The 20,424-nt window shown below is 35.6% G+C and overlaps 1 protein-coding gene across 7 annotated transcripts in view; it reads right to left on the reverse strand.

Moving 5' to 3' along the window:
• Positions 1-20,424, reverse strand: part of BANK1 (B cell scaffold protein with ankyrin repeats 1) — a 546,413-nt gene that overhangs the window by 255,948 nt on the left and 270,041 nt on the right. For all 7 annotated transcript variants that reach the window (XR_014813316.1, XR_014813317.1, XR_014813318.1 and 4 more), the window contains one exon: positions 8,024-8,422. Coding sequence is in view for 4 of the 7 variants with exons in the window: in XM_084973315.1 (XP_084829441.1) it covers positions 8,024-8,422 (399 nt within the window). In the remaining 3 variants the exon portion in view is untranslated. The remainder of the gene's footprint in view (positions 1-8,023; positions 8,423-20,424) is intronic.

The following is a 20,424-nucleotide window of genomic DNA, read 5'->3' on the forward strand; positions in this document are numbered from 1 at the left end:
CTGTATTACACAGCAGGATCCCACTGCTAATGCACCAGAATCTACATATGAGTGAGATCATGTGGTATTTGTTTTTCTTTGTCTGATTTATTTTGCATTTAGTTTAATACCCCCAAATCCATCCATGTTGTCACAAATGGCAGGATTTCATTCCTTTTTATGACTGAGTAGTATTCCATATTTTTTATCTATTCAGGCACAGATGGACACTTAGATTGTTACCATATCTTGGCTACTGTAAAAACTGCATCAATGAACACAGGGATGAACATATCTTTCAGCTGATGTTCTGCATTCTTTGGATAAATATCCAGAAGTAGAACAGTGGGTCATATTCTTAATTAGTAGCTCTAGTCCTAATTTTTTGAGGAATCTTTATATTGCTTTCTATATCAACAGCATCAATTTACAACCTCACCAACAGTGTATACAGGTTCACTTTTCACCACATCTTCTACAACATTTGTTATGTCTTGTCTTTCTAATAACAGCTATTCTAACAGATGTGAAGTAACATATCATTATGGTTTTGATTTGCATTTTCCTAATAATGATAATGAAAAAGAAAAAATTCCCATGTCTGTTGGCTATCTGTATGTTTTTTGGGAAAAATGTCTATCCTGATTCTCTCCCCAATTTTTAATTGAGTTGTTTTTCATTGAGTTGTACAGTTACTTTATATGTTTTGGAAATTAACTCCTTATTGGATATAATAGGTGGTCTTTTAGGTTTCATGATGGACGGTTTCCTTTGCTGTATAGAAGAATTTTAGTTTGATGCAATCCCCCTTGTTTTTGTTTCCCTTGCCTCTAGAGTCATATGTGTGTGTGTCTTTCTTAATTTTTTTTACCAGTGTCTTACAGTTTTTAGTATAAAGGTCTTTCACCTCCTTAATAAATTTATTTCTATTACTAGGTACTTTATTATTTTTGGTACAAATATCAATGGAATTGTTTTCTTAATTTCTCTTTCAAATATTTCTTTATTAGTATACAGAAACATCACAGATATATGCATATTGACTTTGTATCCTGCAAATTCACTGAATTAATTTATTAGTTATAGCAGTTTTTGTGGAGTTTTAAGGGTTTTTTAATATATAGTACTGACATATGCAAATACTGACAGTTTTACATCTCACTTTCTGGTTTAGATACCTTTTCTTTTTCTTGTCTAATTGCTATGCCAGAATTTCCAATACTATGTTGAATGAAAGTGGAAAAAAGAGGCATTCTTGTCTTGTTCCTAAACTTATAGAAAAGCTTTGAGATTTTCACTGTTGACTATGATGTTAGCTATAGCTTGTCATATATTTCTTTTACTATGTTGAGTTATGATCCCTCTCTACCCACTTTGTTTAGAGTTTTTATCATTTATATCTTGAATTTTGTCAAATGCTTTTTCTGCATTGACTGAAATAAATGCTCATATGATTTTTATCCTTCATTTAATTAATGTGATATATCACGTTGATTAATTTTCAGATGTTAGACCATTCTTGCATTCCTGGAATAAGTCCCTCTTGATCACGGTCTATCATGCTTTTAACATATTGTTAGATTCAGTTTGTTAATGTTTTGTTGAGGATTTCTGCATCTATATCCATCAAAGATACTGGCATGTAATTTTCTATTTTTTTGTGCTGTCCCTCTCTGGTTTGGTTCAGGATAACACTAGTTTTGTAAAATAAGTTTTGAAGGTTTCCCACCTCTAAAGTTTTTGCAAGTGTTTGAGAAGGATAGGTATTAAATCTTCTTTGAATGTTTTGTAGTCATTGTTTCCTTATTTTTTTCTGTCTGGATGATTTATCCATTGATGTAACTGGGGAATTAATGTCCCTTACTCTGATTGAATTGCTTTTATCTCTTTAAGTCCATTAATATGTGCTTTATACATCTTTGTGCTCCTCTGTGGATGCATATACATTTATAAATGTGATATTTTCTGGCTGGATCGATGCCTTTATCATTATATAATAGCATTCTTTTTGTCTTTTATTACAATCTTTGTTTTAAAGTCTATATTGTCTGGTGTGAATATAACTACTGCAGCTTTCTTTTTATTTCTACTTGCACAGATTATCTTATTCCATTCCTTCACTTTTAGTCTACGTGTATTCTTTCTCCTGATGTGAGTCTCTTGTAGAAACATATAGATGGGTCTTGTTTTTATATCCATTCAGCTGATCTATGTCTTTACATTGGCAAAAGCAGTCCATTTACGTTTAAAATAACTATTAATAAAATAAAATAAAGTACATATTAGTAGTCACGTATTTATTGCTATTTTATTCATTGTTCTCTGGCTGTTTTTGTAGTTCCTCTCACTTCTTTTCTTCTTGTCCTTTCTCTCTTCCCTTATGTTTTGGTAATTTTCTTTTGCGTTATGTTTAGATTCCTTTCATTTTCTTTTGTGTTATGTTTAGATTCTTTTCATTTTCTTTCGTGTATTTACTGCTTTTTCCTTGTTGTTACTGCAAAGTTCATATATAAAATTCTAATTAAGCAGTAACTGTTTTAAGTTGATAGCAACTTAAATATGAACACATTCTAAAGCTTAATCTTTTTATTCACCCCCTCCATATATATTCAATACATTTAATGATACATTTCACATCTTTTTATTTTATGCATCTGTTAAGTAATTATTGTAATTTTAGTTAATTTTACTATATTTTTCTTTTAAACTTTACCTTTTTTTGTGATTGATCTTATTATATATTTACCTTTACCAGTGAGACTTTTATTTTTGTATATTTTCGAATATTAATTAATGCCATTTCTTTTCAGCTTAAAGAATAGTTTCTTTAATATTGCTTATAGGGCTGATTTAGTAGTGATAAACTCTTTTAGCTTTTGCTTATCTGGGAAACTCTTTCTCCTTCAATTCTGAATGATAACATTGCTGTGTAAAATATTCTTGGTTGGAATTTTCTTTCTTTCAGTGCTTTGACTATGTTATGCAACCTACTTCTGTCCTGTAAAGTTTGTGTTATAAAGTCTGCTAATAGCCTTATGGAATTCCCTTGTAGGGTAAAAGTTGTTTTTCTCTTGCTGCCTGTAGAATTCACTATCCTTAATTTTTATTTTAATAATAGTGTGTCTTGGTGTTTCTTTGCTTTCAACTTACTTGAAATTCTCTGGACTTCCTGGGCCTGCCTGTCTGTTTCCTTCCCCAGATGAGGGAAGTGTTAAGCTACCATTTCTTCAAATAATTCTTCAGGTTCTTTCTCTTTCTCCTCTTCTTCTGTGTTCCATACTATGCAAATATTAATTTGCTTGATGTTTTCCCAAAAGTCCCTTGAGCTACCTTCACTTTTTAAAATTCTTTTTTCATTTTGTTGCTCTATCTGAATGAGTTTCATTGCTTTTGTATTCCAGTTCATTTATTCATTTTTCTACCTCATCCAGTCTACTACTGAACCCTTCCAGTTTATTTTTCGGTTCCGTTATAACTTCCATTTGGTACTTTATTATATTCTCTATGTCTTTGTGGCATTTCTCACTGTGTTCATCCTTTCTTCCCACAAGTTCATTGAGAATCTTTATGACCAAAACTTTGAGCTCACTATCAAATAGATTGTTTACCTTCAATTCATTTATATCTTTTCCTGAAGTTTGTCTTGTTCTTTTGCTTGGAACATACTCCTCTGTTTCCTCATTTTTCCTAGTTCTCTGTTTCTATGTCATAGGTAAATCTGCCATCTCTCCCAGTCTTGATGGAATGGCCTTATTGAGGAAATGTCAAGTGGGACTCAGAAGCACAATTTTGCTTGGCCATCAGAGTCAAGGGATGTCCTCTGTCTGGTGCTCAAGAGATATCCTCTGTCTGGGCTTTGTGCATCTTCCTGTTGTGGCAGAGCCACACTGCTGCAGCACACTGAAAAGGTTGGCCTGGCCCTGGCCTGGCTTCAAGGAACAGGGGTAGAGGTGGCTCTCAGTGGGGCATGCCCCCTGGTGGTAGTGGCAGCATTAGGAAAGTAGCCTGAGATCACAAACTCAAATGGCTCCTGTCAGTGTCTCAGTCTCTGCAGAGCATCCCAAATTGTCCTGCCTCTCTGGCAAATGCTTCAGACACTTCAAGATTAGTAAGTGGGAGTTCCCGTCATGACTCAGGGGTGAGCAAATCTGCCTAGGAACCATGAGGTTGCTGGTTCAATCCCCGGCCTTGCTCAGTGGGTTAAGGATTCGGCGTTGCCGTGAGCTGTGGTGTGTCACAGATGTGGCTCGGATCCTGCATTGCTGTGGCTGTGGTGTAGGCCAGCAGCAACAGCTCCAATTGGACCCCTAGCCTGCGAACCTCCATATGCTAGGGGTGTGGCCCTAGAAAAGACAAAAAAAAGGACAAAAAAAAAAGATTAGTAAGTGGATCTGCTTCACTTATGAGCCATGTGCTTCTTTCAATTTGATACTTTTGCACTAGTCTTCGTGTCATGTCGGTTGTGTGCAAGCTCTTTAGGAGCAGGTTTTCGGTTTCCTATAGTTCTACAGTTTTTTTGGACATATTCCCTGTTGAGTCAAGTATACTATCCTTTTACCCTGGATGCTCTGTTCATACAGTTTTCAGGCCTGTTTCTTATGGAATTATTTCATATATAGTTACAGATGTGTTAGAATTAGCAGCTTTCCCACCACCATTACATTTACAGTTTGACAATGAAGGAAGTGTGATAAATATGAAGTAAATATGAGTACTATATTTTCATATAACACATATTAAAATAAAGTGTGGAGAGAGCTGACTCAAACGTTGCGAGCAACCGGTGTGCTTGAAAGGGTCCAATGGCAAAATATACAAGAAGAAAAAAGAAAGAGAAAGGGAGGAAGGAGACCTAGGAGATATGCTAGGATCACTGGAACTGGTACAGAGTTTTTTTTTAAGCGGAGGATTTATAAACAACGAGATAGACAATGGTGACACTCAGAAATGTTAATTGATTTTATGTAGATTTGAGATCAGATAATTTACATTACATATAAATAATACTTATGAAACCTACAGATGTAAAAAGAATGAGAAAATGACGTAACGATCCAAAAAATAAATAAATAAATAGAAGACAGTAAAAGGAAGAGATAGGGTCAAATTGGTTACACTACACACAGAAAAATGGAAAACACATAAGAATTTGTGTTTAACTCCCAATTTCAGAATTAAGAAGACAAAAAATTTAGCTTTCTTAATTATTTTAAAAGAAGTAAAATGCTTACATTAAACATGAGTACTGTAACTTTTTTCATCCTTATCATTAAAAAGTTTTTTCCAGACCCTTGATTCATTATAAAATACCTTTCTCTTTCATTATGTTTTATAAAATTTCCTCTAATTTGTCTTTCTTATGTGAATATATTACAACATTTGATTATTTCCATGACTTTTCTGGCATTTTTATTATTGTCTTTGTCCTATAGTATTTCTGAATAATAATATTCCTTTCTTCCTTGCATAATTTCTCTATAGGATACTGAAGAAGTAGAAAAAGAGGAGTAAAAATTGAATTCCACATCTACCATTTCACCCATTGCAGACTTTATGTATTCAACACAAATGGCAATACGAAATATAAAATAAGGAAGCCCAACACTTAGGCTGTTTATTAAAACAAAATGATTAATGCATAGACTATAGCAATTAATACTAATTTTTTTCAAAGGACAACAACCCATTGAAGTTATTTTAGACATGGTTTGCAAGCTTCTTAGAGATCTACATTCTGCTTGCATGCTTGCAGTTCATTCACATCATCTTTGAATGTTTCTTTTTCCATACAACATTGTTTTATTTTCTATCTGGGAGGTGCATCTTAGTTATTATATGAAATTAGAGTATAGCACTTGAATGTGGAAAGATGAGAGCTAATAGTGTCTTCAAAATAATCCTATGTTATCCCTAAAGTATAAGCTTTTCTCCTACCAAATTTAAATAGAAATATAATTTGAAGAGATAGCAGAATATTACTGACAGAGCTACCCAAAGGTACTCATCATAAAACAAAACAACTTAAACAACTGAAAGGTATTTCCTCAATATTTTTACACAATAGTGACATCATAATTTAAGTGTGAATTCTACAAGGAAATAAAAATGATGCATGTAGAGAATCATTCAAAATTCTTCAACAAATTTTTAGTGCTCCTCTATCTCAGGGAAGACAATTAGCATAAAATTATTTGTACTTATGTGCATTTTATTATAATTTTTCATAATTTCCAATTATAACATTTTTATATTTTCAAGCAAAAATCTTATTGTACTTGGTGAATACCAAACAAAAAATTTTTTTTAAAAAACAGGGCATATTAGAAAATTATGCATTCCACATTACCCCTTTTTATTTCTGCAAGTCATGCCAAAATGTAGAGAAAGACAAACAATTATGCAAATGCCCTACTTATTGAAGAGAGTAAACAGGGACCTCTCTTAGATCTCTAAGTCAATAGAATGGTTCCAAAATCAGTTTTCAAAAAGAGCTAACAAATACAGCTTCTTCTAAGGCTAGTGGCTGTTACACCGTAGATAGGATGTAATAGTTTCAGGTAGAAGCATCTATGGAAGTTGTTTGATTCCAAAAGTAGAAAGAGTGAGGCTAAATGAGAACTATACAGAAAAATACATTACCTGTAGAAAGCAGTCTGCATTTGTGAAAACAGAGAAGTAAGGTTTTTCATTGTGTGTGGCTAGTGAAGGGGGTGATAGGCAGAACAAAACAAACAAAACCCCTATTGCCTATCTCCATGGGCAAGACTGAGAAAAACTCATTTTGCTCGGTGATAACAAAAGAAAAACTGAACCAGCACAGGATCTATATAAACATACTATGCAAGAGAATAAGAGGGGGAGAGAGAGAGAGAAAATTGGTGCACACAAAGAATCACATACTAAAAATATATTGCCATGATGGAAGTGGAAAAGTGTGAGCAAACATTTCACCATGAAGTTTTAAAACGTCATGAATAGCAATCACCTTTTTGAAGGAATTATATAGGGCAGAAAGACAAGGTGTCAAGGAGAGATTAGCAAGATAAAAACAAGAGATGAACTGTAAGCTTCCAGTACTCAACCAAACAGTAAAAGGAAAAAAGTAAAAGCAATAGATAAATGGAGAAATTTGAAATAATATAGGGGAAGAGAGAGTACTGAAAGCCTAAGAAAGTAGCAAGGATTGAAGTGATAAATATAGCTAACTAAATGGGTATTAATTTGTCACATTAGGGAACTACAGGTGAGATACCCCCTGGGAATTGAGGGGCTCTCCACAGAGCCCAGAAATATGTTCTAAGTTAAAGAGGCAGTACTTAATAGCTGGTATGGCCAGTAGAAAACAAGAACCTCACCAGTTCTCTGTGAGGAGAGGAAATCATACCTGGAATAATGGAAGTTAAAGGCAAAATGCAAGTTGAGAAAACCAGGGATGCAGCTGACCATGGCACCCCTCCCACACCAAGGCTGAAGCCCTGGGGGAAGGAGGAAGCTTTAACACCATAAGCTTCAGGCTTTTGACTGTTACATGAAACTGCGATCAGTTAATGAAAGGTCCTCGTGTTCTACCCTCTAAAGCAGTGCCTGTATGATTAAAACCAAATTTGCTATTTAAAATTAATAAAAGGAACAAAATTTCAGTTCTGCAATTCTAACCCAGACCTTCAAACCTTGGACTGCTACCAATATTAGGGTAGATAACATTAACTCAAGCCTCCCTACTTAACTAAAAGGCCAGTTTCCAGAACCAAACTGACGAATAGCCTACCATATTTGTTCTACCAAGTGTAATCTCATATAGGCTGCCCCAAGGAATACGCTTATCAACCATGTTTGGCATAACTGATACGCATTGATTGGAACAGAGCTAAAATTAGGAACTTGCCTGCATTTTGAGGAAAGTATAACATACTGTTAAAGTTGGCTTTCGTTTTTCTTTTTTTTTTTTTAAATCCCAATAGTAGATATTCATTGGTGTAAAAATTAGGTATTTTAACTACAGCAATTAATAAAGAGATAAAAAAGTAAGATTTGGCAACACTACCTTTGAAAATGATGCTCTTGATGACCGAGATGTAGTCCTCAGCTTCCTGCTCAGTTGAGAGCTCCCACCTGCCTCTGGAGATATTTAATGACTTGTAGAACTGATCCGAGCTCTTCACCCCACACAGCAGAGTAACCACACTTTCTGGTAAGTGAAGTACACTTTCCAGAAACTGACATTTCTTTGGAGTTAGGTTTTTAAGTAGGCTATTTGATAGTATCAAAAGTTTACATTTGTAGGAGTTTAAATCCAGCAGCTCCAAATCCCAAAGACAATAATTCTCCAAGCAATATAATAGTATGGCTTCCCTTTTCACAGCATTCAGAAAAACTTCCCTCAAGTACAGAGCCCATTCCTCAGCATCTTCTTCATATATCATCAGGATGTCTTTTGTATTTTCTGGAAAGAAAGAAAATAATGTGTTAATATTCTTCTGTTTGACACACTAACAGCAGGTTATAATGTTAATTTCTTAAAGAATTAAATGTACTCCTTAGGGAATATATTAATTTGCTTGTATCAGGGATCAATAATATAGCCCATATTACCCCCACCATAATCCTATGAGATTAAAGTAATCCTTCAGACACAACACAGAGTTCATGCTTTATGCACGTGTACATTGTACTCACTGCACAAACGTGAATCAGAAAGACCGAGAGAAATAAATGAGAGGTCTGGAAACAGAATGGAAACAGTTCTGTGGGATTAGGGATGCTGGGCTACCAGGCATGGCTCAGCCAGTAAACACAAAATGTTACCTAGACTATCCTAGAGTACGGCACTCGATTCCTTTCAGCCACTGTTTATTCACCAACTAAATGACGTGTTGTTTTTGTTTGTTGTCCTGTTTTTTTTTTCTTTTTAGGGTCACACCTGGAGCATATGGAAGTTCCCGGGGTAGGGGTCCAACTGGAGCTGGAGGTGCCGGCCTACACCACAGCCACAGAAACGCTGGATCTGAGCCCTGTCTGCGACCTACACCACAGCTCACGGCAATGCTGGATCCTTAACCCACTGAGTGAAACCAGGGATCAAACCCACAACCTCATGTTTACTAGTCAGGTTTGTTAACCACTGAGCCACAATGGGAACTCCTGTTTGCTTGTTTTTTTTTTTTTTTTTTAAATCTACCTGGTAAATCAAATTATTCTGAGAAGAAATATGAGAATTTACATTAAAGGACTTTAAAATCTTTCTTCAAGGAAAAGATGGATATATCAAAACAGATTACAGTATTTCGATGCCCAGAAAATCAACAAAATAAAAATAAAAAAAAAAAAGAAATTCAGGAGTTCCCATTGTGGCACAGTGGAAATGAATCCGACTAGGAACCATGAGGTTGCGGGTTTGATCCCTGGCCTTACTCAGCGGGTTAAGGATCCGGCGTTACCGTGAGCTGTGGCGTAGGTCACAGATGCGGCTCAGATCCGATGTTGCTGTGGCTGTGGTGTAGGCCAGCGGCTACAGCTACGATTGGACCTCTAGCCTGGGAATCTCCATATGCCACAGGTGTGGCCCTGAAAAGACAAAAAGCAAAAAAAAAAAAAAAAAGAAAGAAAGAAAGAAAGAAATTCAATAGCAAAAAAAAAAAAAAAAAAAAAAAAAAACCAAACAAACAAAGCAGCCCCTATCTCAAGTTATAAAAGAAAAACTTGATGTTGATGAAATAAACATGAGGTTCTAGTGAGGCAGTACTAATCCTAAACCTCTCCCACCCTAGAACCAGTACTGATGAAAAAGATTACAAATCACCAAAACCACCAGGGTGCTCATGAAATCTCTTCCTTAACTGGAAAATGACTGGGGGCATCTGCAAAAGCAGGAAAGGCTGAACCCTCAATAATCCAGGATCAATTGCACGGGAACTCAAGCAAGTCCCTGGGCAGAGGAGAGGGGACTTGCAGACAACAAGGTCTCATTAGAGACCACAACCCATGGCCTACAACTAGGGCATCGCAAATACAGATCTTCCTTCTCTTTCCTCTCAGGCCATAAAAACTGACTAGAATATAGATTTTTATCTCTCAAACTATAGTTTGGAGGGAAAAAAGAAAAAATAGGAAAAAGATAGGGAGGGGAAAATAAAGAATAATTTACACACACAATATGAAAGCAAATAGAAAGCCTAAACTGAGCTAAGAGAATCATGAGCAAGATGAAAGGATTAGCAATACAAATTCGTAATTATGGAAAGAGATGATGACAATAATATTAGTAATAATGATACGATTCTCATCATAATGAAAGTCACATGACACGCCAAGACTAGAAGATACAAGCAGGGAAGAAAAAATACCATGAAAGTCCCTCACGGTATAAAAAAGACCATTAAATAAACCAAAGTTCAAAGACATGTTGATTTGAGTTTTTAAAGAGAATCATTTGAAAGGGTATAATTAATAAATTAAAAGATAAGTTGAGAACCAAAGCAGTACCACTGCCCAAGTAATAAATAAGAAGAGGCAATGACTAGATTAGACATAGGTAATACTTTAATTTTTGGTCTCAAAGAAAAGCTTTATATTTTCATAGTAAATGTAAAAAGGGAGAAAAAGATTAAAGCAGTTGGTGAAAATTTAATATATCTGGATAAGAGTCAAACAAGAAAAGATTCAGTATAAAGATAATCCAAAAACCTGAAGTAGAAGAGGATGAAAATCACATTGAAAGTTTTAAAATATAATTCTTTAATCCTTAAAATATGGAGGGAAAAGGAACCAGTTCTATGGAAAAATTGTTAGAGAAAATATATCTTGATTAAATTTCCCTTGGTTTAAGGATTATTATAAAGTCGCTTAATATATCCAGGAAAGAAAAGCAAGTCATACCAGAGGAGGAAAAATATTAGGTTAATATATTTTTTTTCAGAGCAATTTCAAGGCCAGATTATAATGAGCTATAAAACAGCACTTACAAAAAAAATTTTATAGAAAATTCATACTAGAGAACATTGCACTGGAATAAAAAGGAATGAACCACATGCAACATGGATGAATCCAAAGATGTAATGTTGAACGAAAGAAGAAAAAGTGTATGTATTGAATGGCTGTATGTATATGAAGTTCAAAAACAGAAAGAAAGAAAAAAGATACATGATGACACAGGTCAGAATATTTGGGGGTGGGATTAATGAATGAAAGCAGACAAGAGGGAGCCTGCTGGGGTTCTGAAAATGTTCTACATCTTGGTCTAAGTGGTTGTTATACAAAGTATACATATATATTTGTAAAAAATCTATTTGCATATCTTAGATTGTGTATATATATTACATGGCAATTAAAAAGTAAAGTAAAATATCAAAAGAAAAAAGAATGTTTTAGGATGGCAGCTGTTCAAGAGGTCTAAGGATTTATAATCAATGAATGGAGCATTTTGGGAAGGAGGGACGAAGAACACAAAGCAACTGCAATATTGTATCATATATTTCAACATTTGAAAAAAATGCTAATAGAAGTTGGGCAGTTCTGATACGACAGTTTGAAAAACAAATTTGGGCACATTAGAGTCTTTTCCATATAAAATACAAAAGAAAGTAAAATTAATTGCAGAGAAACAAAACAAAAAGAAGCAGGACCATTATACACTATTTGGATCAACAGAGTTAAGGTATAAATAATCATTGTTATGGACTGAATATTTACGTCTTCCCCCAAATTCATATGTTGAAATCATAATCTCCAGTCTTATAGTATTAGGAGGTGAACCAATGGGAGATAAGGACGTTATTAGGGTGGAGCCCTCATGAATGGAATTTTGGCCACTTACAAAAGAGGCTCCAACACACAACCTAAATGTCCACTGACAGATGAATGGATTAAGATGTGGAACATATACACCATAGACTACTACTCAGCCATAAGAAGAATGAAATAATGCCATTTGCAGCAACATGGATGCAACTAGAGATTACCAAGTGAAGTCAGAAAGAGAAAGACGTATACCATATGATATCACTTACATGTGGAAATATGGCACAAATGAACCTGTCTACAAAACAGAAACAGACTCATGGACATAAAGAACAGACTTGTGATTGCCAAGAGGGAGAAGGGAGGGAGTGGGGTAGATGAGGAGTTTGGAGTTGTTAGATGCAAACTATTACATTTAGAACAGATTAACAGCGAAGTTCTACTGTATAGCACAGGGAACTATATCCAGTCTCTTGGGATAGACCATGCTAGAAAGAGAATATATACATATATACGAGTCATTTGGCTGTACTGCAGGAATTGGCACAACACTGTAAATCAAATATACCTTAATTTTAAAAAATGTATTTAAAAAGAGAAAAGAAAAAGGAGTTCCCATCATAGCACAACAGGATAGGTGGCATCTCTGGAGCACTGGGACGCAGGTTCAATCCCCAGCCTGGCACAGTAGGTTAAGGATCTGGTGTTACCACAGCTATAGTATAGGTCACAACTGTGGTTGAAGGCAGCCATAGGAAATCAATTCTAAAGACAATCATACATAACCAGTCTTTCAAAACATACCAAGAAAATTAGATAGGAAGTCTCTCTCAATACTCCATGGTCATTTTTTTTTTCTTCTACTGAAATTGTGCTTTCCTTTAGAACTTAAATTTGACCTGTACATAATAACCTCTGTTTGACAATTTTCAGAAGCCTGAAGACTAGCATTAAATGTCATCCTTTTTTTTTTCTGCTACAGATTAAATGATTTCAGATATTTAATCGTTAAATTTTCTCAAATATCATTTGAGATGTTCCATGTAGCAGGCATGTTCCTAAGCATTTAACATGTATCACTTCACTTAATATTCATAAGACTATATGGAGTCGTACTTATTTTTATTTTACTGATGACCACACTGATTAACCTGCCATGGCTATGAAGACAGTAATTGGTCTTTATGTTACCTTCCAATCTTTTTGTATGAAACTGTGTTGAGTCAAATGAAAGTAAATGAAAGGGCTTTTCATAGCCATAGTTTTCTTTTTCCTCCTTCTAGAAAATAGCTTGTGCCTCAGTAACATCTGGGTTGTAGATCCAACAATAGTTCTCTATGATTTCTCAAGAGGAGCCTACTGGCCTTGCAATGCACTTTGTTCTACACACTTGAACTAAATCAAACCTAAATCATTACTCTGCTCATTTAAGGAGGGTTACTGTTATTAATGTCGGCCAAATTTTATGGGCTATGTAATCAAACTACAAAGGATGAACCTGAAATACAGAAACATGAAATGTTCATTCCTGGAATGCTTCATCAAGATAAAGGGAAATTGCTATTGAAGATGGAATTAAGGTCTGCAAATAAATTATTTAAAATGCAAATCTCAGTCTAGCAACATAAAGTAAATGACAGCTTATACTACAATGGTAGAAACAAAATAGATTTAAATTTACTATAAAGTGTACTTTCAAATTTTGCAACATTGCCTTATTTATCTTACAAAATACTGAACAAATCTTCAAGCCTGAGAAAATTTTTATTAATAATTGATATCAATAATTGTTTTTGCTATGAGAATAAATTATACTACATATTACCAAAAAAAAATGAGGCTGGCCACAAATCAAAATCCTTCCTATTATATATGCACAGCTTCAAAAAGCAGATTTTTCTTCCTTTTGAATAAGATCCTATCTCTTACCCACGTTTGATTGTGTGTAATGGAGAAAGACTGCATGATGCATCTTTTCAATATTACATTTTTCTAACTGGTAACCCAAGTATAGAAAACAGACAAGTACATAGAAATGAGTTATAGCCATAATAGACTCTTGGTGATAACACGAATATTAGTCTTGATCTAATAACACACAAATACATATACCATTACTTAAATTATATGCTAAGTACAACTGAATTGGTTTTATTTTCTGCCTTTGTACTCTAGCCACTAAAGAGGGGAACAAAACTAAGGATTTTTCAAAGATATTTTTGTTGTTGTTGTTTCGTTTGTTTTTTTTTTTCTACTCAAATGAATTTATCACATCTGTAGTTATATAATGATCATAACAATCCAATTTCACAGGATTTCCATCCCATAACCCAAGCACATCCCCCCACCCCCCAAACTGTCTCCTCCGGAGACCATAAGTTTTTCAATGTCTGTGAGTCAGCATCTCAAAGATATTAAGGTAGCAAAATACTCTATAACTCATATTTCTCCTCTAGGAAAGATGGTTAATTTCACTTATTCATAGTGGTGAAAGTACCAGGTGTTTTCTGTATATATCTGTGTAGCAGATGCTGCTGATACACATCCCCCATCTTCCTGGCCCACTGGCTTCAGCTTGGTGCTCAACTGTTAAGCACATTGACCACTTCCAACCTCTGTTTTGCTGCCTTCGGACTTTCTCTGGGGCTAGAGGAAAGAGCAAGGAGAGCTGAGGGGGAGGGGGGACCCTAAGTCAATGAACGATGGAAGCCAATGTATAAAAAGGTCAGCTTCCCCATCCTTCATTGGGACAATTCTGAGGTTTGTTCTACACAGAAATTAGAGGGTTCTCAGTAATACTGAATTACAATTGTTCATCATACTGTTCTGCTTATTAATATACACGCTTTTCCCCCTTTCTTATCTTATGAGCTTCATGGGCTCATCCTCTAAATAGACTACCTGCACTCAGGTCCATTTTTCAGTCTTCTTCAGGAGAAATCTCTATGAGCATATGTTAATTAACTCAGTTCTTCTTTTCAAATACAGGAAAATGCCAACACATCATTTTCAGATTATGCTTTTCAGCTATGGTAAAGAACAACGACCAGCAAAAATTATTTTTATACAAATGCAGATCCTTCCTCTTTCTCTTCCCTTTTAAGATGCAAATAAATGTTTCTATGCTTCACAGAACAATCTTGAAAGAGATTTTTTTCCTTTTCTGTAAAGTAAGCATGGTATTACTGCCACAGGATTATCTTGCAAAGTCCTCCTACCCTCTCATATATAAACGACAAATGTTCAACTCCCATCTCTATAATGTTTTATTGCTAATACAAATTGTTGACAGCTCTTTTAAAAATGAGAAATGTATGGAGTTCCCATCACTGGCGCAGCGGAACTGAATCTAGCATCCATGAGGAAGCAGGTTCAATGCCTGCCTTGCTCAGTGGTTTAAGGATCCTGCTTTTCTGATAGCTGGGGTGTAGGTTGCAGACGTGGTTCAGATCCCACATTTCTGTGGCTGTGGCAGAGGCCAGCAGCTACAGCTCCAATCTGACCCCTAGCCTGGGAACCTCCATATGCTATGGCTGCAGACCTAAAGAGGCAAAAAAATAAATAAATAAAATAAAAATGAGAAACATAAAAGATTCTAGATCTGGGAAGAGGTTTTAAAATGTTTCAAACTTAGTACTAGTTTACAGAATTCTGTTTATGCAATGTCCATATCCTTTCTCTCCTTTATTGCCATAACTCTATAGATTACTGAATGAACGACATCATTGCTTGATATTCCTCTAAGAAAAAAATACCATGATCAGGAAGGATATATCACAAATTTTAAGATGAATTCTGATTTCAGGGAGTTTGACTAGCCTAAAACAAAGAACATTATTAGAATCAATTAAATATGGGTGTAGAATCATCTCACACAGTATCTTCCTTACATGTTTCTCATTTCTCTAAATCTCACTCAGGAATGATCTCCTTAGGACCTAAATATCTTTTGTGATCTCTCCAGACGGATTTCTTCCCTATGGATTACATCATCCAGGCGCCCACGCTCACTCTATTGGAAAACACCATCAGAACACCAGAAGGTGAGAGAAGGGAACAATCAGGTTATTTGTTAGCCCTGTCACTCACCTCCCCATTCTAATTTTGGCAATGGCTGTTTTCTTTTGTGGCCCTTTTGTGGCTTTTCTTCTGTGGCTCCAGTTTTCATGCATCTCTAGCAATCGTCTTACTTCCACTTCACTCACTGTGTGCCACTCACTGTGCATAAAGGATTCCTGCTTACCCGTCAAATGCTTCCCCATCCCTCTTTGAGTTCTTCAGCCCTAAACATCTTACTAAATAATCATTTTATTAAATTTTTTTCAGTTAAAATCTTTGAGAGTGGCACCTGGTTCTTGCTGGGATCCTGATAAGTACAGGTACTAGGAGTGATGACAGGAAACAAACTCGGTAAGATGGATTTTGGAATTGGGTTACTCACATAAGAACACAAGAAACCCCTCATCAAGAGGGAACAGTATACCGGCAACTTATGGCATGCAGAAGCACCAGAATGCCATAATGGGATGGACTGTCAATGGAAGGGAAAGTTTTAGGAGATCACTTGTCAATGGAATTTAGTTAATACGGTGGCCACAAGGATTACATAGATGGAGGAGGTTGGTTTTATGGCTTCTCCATCCTAAAGAGCATACATTCACACAGAGACAGAGCTACAACTCCAGTAGCAGGAAAAAACCCTCCAAGAATCATAAACTAATATAAGAGCATTGTTGAGGAAGCTGTGGAATCATAAGACTTTGAGAGAGAAAGACTGGGATAGAGATGAGTCTAAGAACTTTAACTCTCTAATGTTCCTGGATCTTTTTAAACCAAGGGAACCTGTGCTTCTTGTAAAAACAAACAAAAGAAAATAAAAACTTTTCAAGAACTTCACTTGAGGCAATCGCTTTACAAGTGATGTGAACTTTTCTCAGTATCCATGCCAACATCTCCTATTGATGGCCTCTAAAATCAATAACTAAAATTAGATCCCATAAGTGAAAGGACTATTCTAGAGAAACTATTTCAAACACAGAAATTATTACAAGATTGTGCCAATATATATCAGCATGAGTCTGGGAAGTATATATGGAATGGATTTTAGGAGTTATTAAACCAAGAGGGCTGAATCCAACTTAATTCATCAATCTGGTTATATGCATACAAGAGTAGAATATAATGTGTTTTCTCAAGTACTTGAGTGGCATTAACAGTCAATTAGAATGTATAACTGAGGCACGGACTCCACAGCAGCCTACAGTCAAAGTGATTACAATGCTAGTTCTACCAGGATGCCTACCAGGATGGAGAAAAGGGGTCAGCAGGCAAATTGTTTTCTGTAAAGGGCTAGACAGTGAATACTTTAGGCTTTATGGGTAGCACAGGATAACCTTCCTTTCTTTCTTTCTCTTTCTCTTTCTCCTTGTCTTTCTGTCTCTCTTTCCTCCCTTCCTTTCTTCTTCTTTTTCTCCTCCTCTTTTTTTTAATAACCCTTTAAAAATGTAAGAGAAAATTTGTAAAACAACAACTGTTTTTAGTTTAAAGGGTGTACACAAATAAGCCACCAACTGGATTCTGCCTGTTGGCTGTAGTTTGCTGACCCTTGCTCTAGAGTATTCTGACATTCCCTTCACTAAGCATTAAGAAATTTATGTCCTTCTTTGTCTTTCTTTATGGCCTTCATTTTAAAGTCTATTTTGTCTGATATGAGTATTGCAACTCCTGCTTCCCTGTCTTGTCCATTGGCATGATATATCTTTTCCCATCCCCTCACTTTCAATCTATATGTGTCCTTCACCCTAAGGTGAGTCTCTTGTAGACAGCAGATTGGGGGAAGGAGTGGGATGGATGGGGAGCTTGGGGTTAATAGATGTAGACTGTTGCCTTTGGAATGGATTAGCAATGGCATCCTGCTGTGTAGCACTGGGAACTCTGTCTGGTCACTTATGATGGCGCATGATAATGTGAGAAAAAAGAATGTATACATGTATGTATAACTGAGTCACCATGCTATACAGTAGAAAATTGACAGAACACTGTAAACTAGCTATAATGGAAAAAAAATCACTATCTATATATAAAAAAAGAAATTCAAAGTTCTGTGATGTATGTCCTCTGCAGCCTGGAGACAATAATGGCAACTGGACCCTTTGAACTGAACTTCTTGATGTCAATGGGGGAATAATGAAGTCTATATTGGTAGAGGATAAATGGCAGCACTTAATCATTACAGCCAACTTGAGTAATCAAAGCATCTTTCACTGCAGGGATCTGTTATGATAAGTAATTGATCTGAGGAGCATTAGGAATGAAATATAAGTACAGCCTATGAAGCTTCAATTTCACCTTTATAAACAAAACAATTCTAGGTTTGGGTGCTGAAACTGACGTAAGTTGCAATCGTGAAGACGCATGGCCTCCTATCTGGCTCACAGACCCAGAGCCCTTCGACTGAGAGAAGAATATGTCCTTTTGAGAAATCCTTTTGAGAAAGGATTCTTCTATGCCGCTAAACATGTATGAAAGGAATCTTTCCCCAAACATTCCCCAGAGACTTGCAGCCATGTGTACCACGATTTAGTGGACCTGAAATGCCACAAGAGCATACTGGTAAAAGGGAACTTACCGAAGTTGGGTGTAATGATAAATAACATCTTCCCTTGGGTATGTCTAATAATGGTTCCAGTGGGCCCATAGAGATAGCCTGTGGGTATTTTTAAGCCAGGAATGTATGTGGTAATACATATGCATAGCAAATGGAAGAATCCTTAACAGAGAATTAGGATATCATGATAGGAAAAGAAAAATGTAAGCCTCTGGAACTGATCAACTTCATCCCCACCATCTCCACCAAAATAGTAAACTAAGACATATACTACACACCTTGGGTCTGAAAATATACTGGCACCATTTCAAAATGAATGATTGCTGCATTACAGCCCCACTCTAGTTGTTTTAGAAGACAATGGTGAAAGGAAATTCTCCCAGCTGATAGAACTTTGCAAATATCTCTAATTGTCCACTTTGTTTTGAAGAAAAGGCCTGAACTATGGATCCACTTTGAGTAAAAGAAGAAAGAGTAGAAAAGAATATGCTCATTTATTGACACAAACTAGGTTACTAATTAAGAAAATATATCTGGAAAACAAGAGCCTACCAGTTACTTTCTTCCATGCAGTGATATCCTGATATTTTTTGTGGCTTATATAAAGGCAAGTGTTAGATCTACACTGCATTAGCCAATGCCAACTTTATCAATAATAAAGACAATATTCAATTTTCCCTCTGCTTTATTCTTTTTGTTTTATTTCTCAGCTGCTCAACAACTCAACAACTTACACACTGAAGAGGCATATTTATTGTTCCATCCCCACATATATCCTCAATACAAGTCCCTGAGTTTTTTTTTTTTTTTTAACTGAAAAGTAGCTTTGTCACCTACACTATGTAGCCCACCACCCAGACACAGAAATGGTTTTTAACCATATAAACAACTTATGTTTTAGCAACAGGATGCCACAAAGACTAGTAACAAAACCAGACTAAAGCAGCTCAATCCAAGATAGTGGGCAAAGTAGTCCTAGCCACAGCAATCAGACAAACAAAAAAAATAAATAAAAGGTATCCAAATTGGAAGAGAAGAGGTAAAACTGCCACTGTATGCAGATGACATGATACTACATATAGAAAGCCTAAGGACTCCACATAAAAACTATTCGAACTAAACAAGGAAATCAGCAAAGTAGTAGGATACAAGATTAACATTCTGAAATTGGCGCATTTCTGTATAATAACAATGAAATATCAGAAAAGGAATATAAAAATACAACACCTTTTTAAATTGCATCCAAAAAATTTAAATACCTAGGAATAAACCTGACCAAGGAGGTGAAAGACTTATATGCTGAGAACTATAAAACATTAATCAAGGAAAGAAATGGAAAGATACTCCATGCTCCTGGGTTGGAAGACTTAGTACTACCCAAAGCAATCCTCAAATTCAATGCAATCCCTAGCAAAGTACCCAGGACATTTTTCACAGAACTACAACAAACAATCCAAAAATTTATATGGAAACATCAAAGACCCAGAATTGTCAAAGCAATCCAGAGGAACAAAAACCAAGCAGGAGGCATAATTCTCCCAGACTTCAGACAGTATTACAAAGCTACAGTAATCAAGACAGTGTGGTACTGGTACCAAAACAAACATACAGATCAATGGTACAGAACAGAGCACCCAGAAATAAACCGAGACATATATGCTCAATTAATATTCAGCAAAGGAGGCAAGGATATAAAATGTAGAAAAGACAGTCTTTTCAGCAAGTGAAAGGTAAATTGGTACAATGAAACTGGAACACACTCTCACACCATACACAAAAAAAAACCCAAAATGGCTTAAAGACTTAAATACAAGACAAGACACCATCAAACTCATAGAAGAGGACATAGGCAAAACATTCTCTGACATCAACCATACAAATGTTTTCCTAGGTCAGTCTCCCAAGGCAACAGGAATAAAAGCAAAAATATACGAATGGGACCTAATCAAACTGACAAGCTTTTGCACAGCAAAGGAAACCATTAAAAATAAAAGACAACCTACAGAATGGGAGAAAATAGTTTCAAATGATGCAACAAACAAGGGCTTGAAATATACGAAACAACAGAAAAAAAATAAAATAAAAAAAACCCAACAACCCAA

This window comes from Sus scrofa, chromosome 8 (assembly GCF_054392235.1).
Source record: "Sus scrofa isolate SSC_HxYL_T2T_F1_AM1 chromosome 8, Sscrofa_HxYL_maternal_Yorkshire_Landrace_v2.0, whole genome shotgun sequence".
Taxonomy (NCBI): Eukaryota; Metazoa; Chordata; class Mammalia; order Artiodactyla; family Suidae; genus Sus; species Sus scrofa.